Below are 5068 nucleotides of genomic sequence, written 5' to 3'. Positions count from 1 at the left end.
TAAGAGTATTAAGATGGAAAAAAACTTGATGTATCCTTTTGAAGTTATTTTAATATTTAAAATTCTTACATTGTTTTCACCCAGTGGTGTTTATCCAACATTGAAGATACATATAAATACAAATCCGTACAACCAACTTTTAAAGTCACTGAGCATTAATTATGGGACTGGAGAACACATTTTACGTGTTTTACCTAAATAGAGACACAATCAGAAGTTAAGCAACACAAAAGATGTTTGGAGCATCGCAAACGCTGTAATAAGATGGGAATAGAGCAAAGCAAAAATCTCTCGATGGTGAATGTCAATACTCTTGAGGTGATGCTGTTATTCTGCAAGAAATAAGTAGCAAAAAAGGGAACTCTGCCATCAAGATAATATAGCACACAGACTTTTACTAAAATTATCCAGTTAAAAACACGAATTGGAAGTCCTAAACTAAATTCCATTAAGATTCTGTAGTATTCAAAAGTTCACAGATGGATACAAAATAGCTCAGTCACAGCGAAAAAGGACAATGCTTAAGACGGATATACACAACAATTCTCAGCCTTTCACATTAACACAAACAAGTCTTCTGTTAATGTGAAAGGCATTAATTACCTAGCAGTGGTAACATGTAATTTAACCTACACACTGGCAAAGCCATTAAATTAAAATGCATCGAAATCAGATTCCTCATGCCTCTGAATATCACTGAATATGGCCGTGGGATTCGGACAAACATTGCAATGAGTACTCAGAGACTTCATATTTCAGCTGCTGCTTGATTTGATTTTTTTCTCGTCAAATATTGAAAATGCACTGGGCAGACAGTAGAGAAAACATTTTCTAAAAAAAAAAAAAAAAAGATAAAAGTTTTTCACTTTGGTTTTAAGGTGTTTGGCTCACATGCAGACACAGACGAGGGAAAACAGGAGCAGTTTAACACTAGAAGTCTAGAGATACAAGAATTTTCATCAGTCTCGTGTCCCCCCAACAGCACCATTAGCACTGTCGTTGGAGAACCATTCCATTTTTAGGAAGTTTTAGCTCAAGCCTCTCTGTTAGAGTGCTTTACTTGAGAAAAAATTTATATTTGTAATGTAATATACCTAAGTCTACATCATCAGTGCTGCTAACACCAGAATGATTTCAGCTGAGCCACCAGGGCAGCGATCAGACGATAATTAATCTGTACAATGAAAAAAGCTGCATGAGCTGGAACACTGTAGAGGGGGAAAGCAAGAATATTTATACAATATTGACCTTCTGCCCTTTTTAGTAGGGGGCAACTACAGTATAACTCAGGCAATCTCTCCTCTCTCTCACCTCCGCTGCAACTGTGCAGACAACAAAGTAAGACTGCAGTAAAGTTGGCAATATATTCATATATTCGGCTTTTCCGGATTAATAACTCGTCAGCGGATTATTTATTCTACAAAACAGACACCTCTCTGAAACCACAGCAAGGCAGACAGTGAGCAACAACCGTAGTTTCCTCAAAACGAGTCTCCTATCGTACTGGGAGAATTAGATTGGACCCTATGCAGAGCTTGCTCCTCCGCATATGCTTAGGGACCGTCTGCAAGTTACAAAAATAAGAGAAATATTCAAAGGAGTCACCAAGGAGAGGATTATTATCAAATTCATTTCATGTGTATCTCATCTCATGTCTTTCATATCACATTTATTGGATCCAAAAAATATTACTTTTTTGAGGAATTTCCCAAAGCCAAAATGACAAATGGCACCTCTATTTTATTATTAGAATAAGTAAAAAAAAAAAAAAAAAAGAGAGCAATGACTACACTATAGATAGTCCATACTACAACTCTCACTTTCAGAATACAGTGGGGCAAAAAAGTATTTAGTCAGCCACCAATAGTGCAAGTTCTCCCACTCAAAAAGATGAGAGAGGCCGGTAATTTTCATCATAGATATACCTCAACTATGAGAGACAAAATGAGAAAAAAAAATCCAGATAATCACATTGTCTGATTTTTAAAGAATTTATTTGCAAAATATGGTGGAAAATAAGTATTTGGTCAGTTACAAACAAGCAAGATTTCTGGCTCTCACAGACCTATAACATCTTCTGTAAGAGGCTCCTCTGTCTTCCACTCGTTACCTTCATTAATGGCACCTGTTTGAACCCGTTATCAGTATAAAAGACACCTGTCCACAACCTCAAACAGTCACACTCTAAACTCCACCATGGCCAAAACTAGAGAGCTGTCAAAGGACACCCGAAACAAAATTATAGACCTGCACCAGGCTGGGAAGTCTGAATCTGCAATAGGTAAACAGCTTGGTGTGAAGAAATCAACTGTGGGATCAATTATTAGAAAATGGAAAACATACAAGACCACTGATAATCTTCCTCGATCTGGGGCTCCACGCAAGATCTCACGCCGTGGGGTCAAAATGATCACAAGAACGGTGAGTAAAAATCCCAGAACCACACGGGGGGACCTAGTGAATGACCTGCAGAGAGCTGGGACCAAAGTAACAAAGGCTACCATCAGTAACACACTACGCCGCCAGGGACTCAAATCCTGCAGTGCCAGACGTGTCCCCCTGCTTAAGCCAGTACATGTCAAGGCCCGTCTCAAGTTTGCTAGAGAGCATTTGGATGATCCAGACGATGACTGGGAGAATATCATATGGTCAGATGAAACCAAAATAGAACTTTTTGGTAAAAACTCTACTCGTCGTGTTTGCAGGAGAGAGAATGCTGAGTTGCATCCAAAGAACACCATACCTACAGTGAAGCATGGGGGTGGAAACATCATGCTTTGGGGCTGTTTTTCTGCTAAGGGACCAGGACGACTGATCCGTGTGAAGGAAAGAATGAATGGGGCCATGTATCGTCAAATTTTGAGTGAAAACCTCCTTCCATCAGCAAGGGCATTGAAGATTAAACGTGGCTGGGTCTTTCAGCATTACAATGATCCCAAACACACCGCCCGGGTAACGAAGGAGTGGCTTCGTAAGAAGCATTTCAAGGTCCTGGAGTGGCCTAGCCAGTCTCCAGATCTCAACCCCATAGAAAATCTTTGGAGGGAGTTGAAAGTCCGTGTTGCCCAGCAACAGCCCCAGAACATCACTGCTCTAGAGGAGATCTGCATGGAGGAATGGGCCAAAATACCAGCAACAGTGTGTGAAAACCTTGTGAAGACTTACAGAAAACGTTTGATCTCTGTCATTGCCAACAAAGGGTATATAACAAAGTATTGAGATGAACTTTTGTTATTGACCAAATACTTATTTTCCACCATATTTTACAAATAAATTCTTTAAAAATCAGACAATGTGATTTTCTGGATTTTTTTTTCTCATTTTGTCTCTCATAGTTGAGGTATATCTATGATGAAAATTACCGGCCTCTCTCATCTTTTTGAGTGGGAGAACTTGCACTATTGGTGGCTGACTAAATACTTTTTTGCCCCACTGTATGTGCTAAACTTTATTTTTTTAAACATTTTTTCATTATTATTAAAAGCAGGCCAGGTGTGCAATCTCTGCAACAGGAACCACAGCACTGAGCGTTGTGTGCACTGCACAAAGTATACCTGTCACAATGCAGGAAGGACTCACCTTCGGTTTGTGAAAACTGCTAAATGGGACAATTGTAGCTTCATATGTAGTTATTTTCCTTTGGACAAATAAATGCTACTCCAATACTGAAATCGTACTCTTTGTCATTTCCTAAGCTGAAATGTTGAATGACATGAAAAGGCGAAACAAGACAAGATACAATTATTCTCGAAGTTGTTCTTTTTTTCACATAGTGAGCTTTGCAATATAAATGAGTCTTTTGGTGAATGGACAAAATAAATAAGCTCTACCTTGCCTTGTTGGAAACCATGGTTATGACCTGTTCTTAGCTGAGGAACTAGGACCCGTATGATATCTGGTTGTTCAATAGGCTTGTCTAAATAAAAGATTTCGATATGACTTATCAATATATTTTTGCAAAAAGGTCTGATGTTGCAGGGGCAGGTAATGAAAAGTCCTTGGAAAATGGTCCCTAGCATCTTGTTCTAATGCCAGTTTGTTTCAGCCTTTATCCAGTCTCATGTAAAAGGGCTGGTTGATATGAGGAGGTGGCTGAGCGACAGGTGACACATAGGTGGGGGCCCGAGCAGCACCGCAGCGGAGGCAGGATTGGGCAGCTGAAGGAACCAGTGTGAATCTAGGGAAGGGATCTCTTGTCCGACTCGGTAGTAATGAGGGGGCACGAGAGGAACACCAGAGCAGAATCTGAGCAGCAGGGATTCAGAGGCGGCCAGTCCTCAGAGCACCGAGACAGGCGGGTGAGCAATCCAGAGCTCAACGAAATGAGGGAGACAGGAGACAGGTTAGAATTAGAAATCAAAAACATCAGGTTTCAGAGATCTGTCGACCTAGGTGTACCACAACAGTTTAACACTCTGGCGTCATTCAGCAGACTGATCGTTCCTCTTAAGCTCAGCCAATCAGTCTCAACAAGCCACAGGTTCACGCCCACCTGTCAGCAACAACCAACTGTGGAAGAGAGTAACCAGAGCACAGACACACTGAACCTTGACACAATTCAATTCAGTTCGTTTATATAGCACCAATTCACAACACGTAATCTTAAGGCACTTTACAGTTTACCAGATCATACAGTCAAATTAATACAAAGTTTTCTATCTAAGGAAAACCAGTTGATTGCATTGGCTCATTGACTCGAACACTAAGCATGCTTGTAGTGACAGTAGCGAGGAAAAACTCCCTTTTAACAGGAAGAAACCTCCAGCAGAACCAGGCTCAGTGTGAGCGGCCATCTGCTGAGGCTGACTGAACCTGAGAAACAGGTCTACACTGAAAAACAGGCCAATCTCGAACATCTGAAAACAAAGGTGTTGATGGCAGCAGCACAGGTGATTTCACAGCCAAACAGGAACAGACGAGGCGACGCTACTATGAGAAAAAGCAGAGAGAGCATAACATTAGAGATTGAACTAACAGATTCTGCAGAGTAGGAGAATAGAGATAGAATGAAGCAGAATGATGAAATAGGGGGTCCCTATGTCCTTCAGCAGTCTAAGCCTATAGCAGC

General features: G+C 40.7%; 1 protein-coding gene across 1 annotated transcript in view; it reads left to right on the top strand.

Moving 5' to 3' along the window:
• Positions 1–4211: 4211 nt before the first annotated feature.
• Positions 4212–5068, top strand: part of LOC107093498 (period circadian protein-like) — a 70872-nt gene continuing 70015 nt past the window's right edge. Inside the window, exons 1-2 of the mRNA XM_015388595.1 lie at positions 4212–4342; positions 4452–4521. Coding sequence (XP_015244081.1) covers positions 4212–4342; positions 4452–4521 — 201 coding nt within the window. The remainder of the gene's footprint in view (positions 4343–4451; positions 4522–5068) is intronic.

This window comes from Cyprinodon variegatus, unplaced genomic scaffold, assembly GCF_000732505.1.
Source record: "Cyprinodon variegatus isolate N-32 unplaced genomic scaffold, C_variegatus-1.0 Scaffold429, whole genome shotgun sequence".
Lineage (NCBI taxonomy): Eukaryota > Metazoa > Chordata > Actinopteri > Cyprinodontiformes > Cyprinodontidae > Cyprinodon > Cyprinodon variegatus.
Note: the sequence above shows the minus strand (reverse complement) of the source record. Positions and strands in the feature narration are given on the sequence as shown.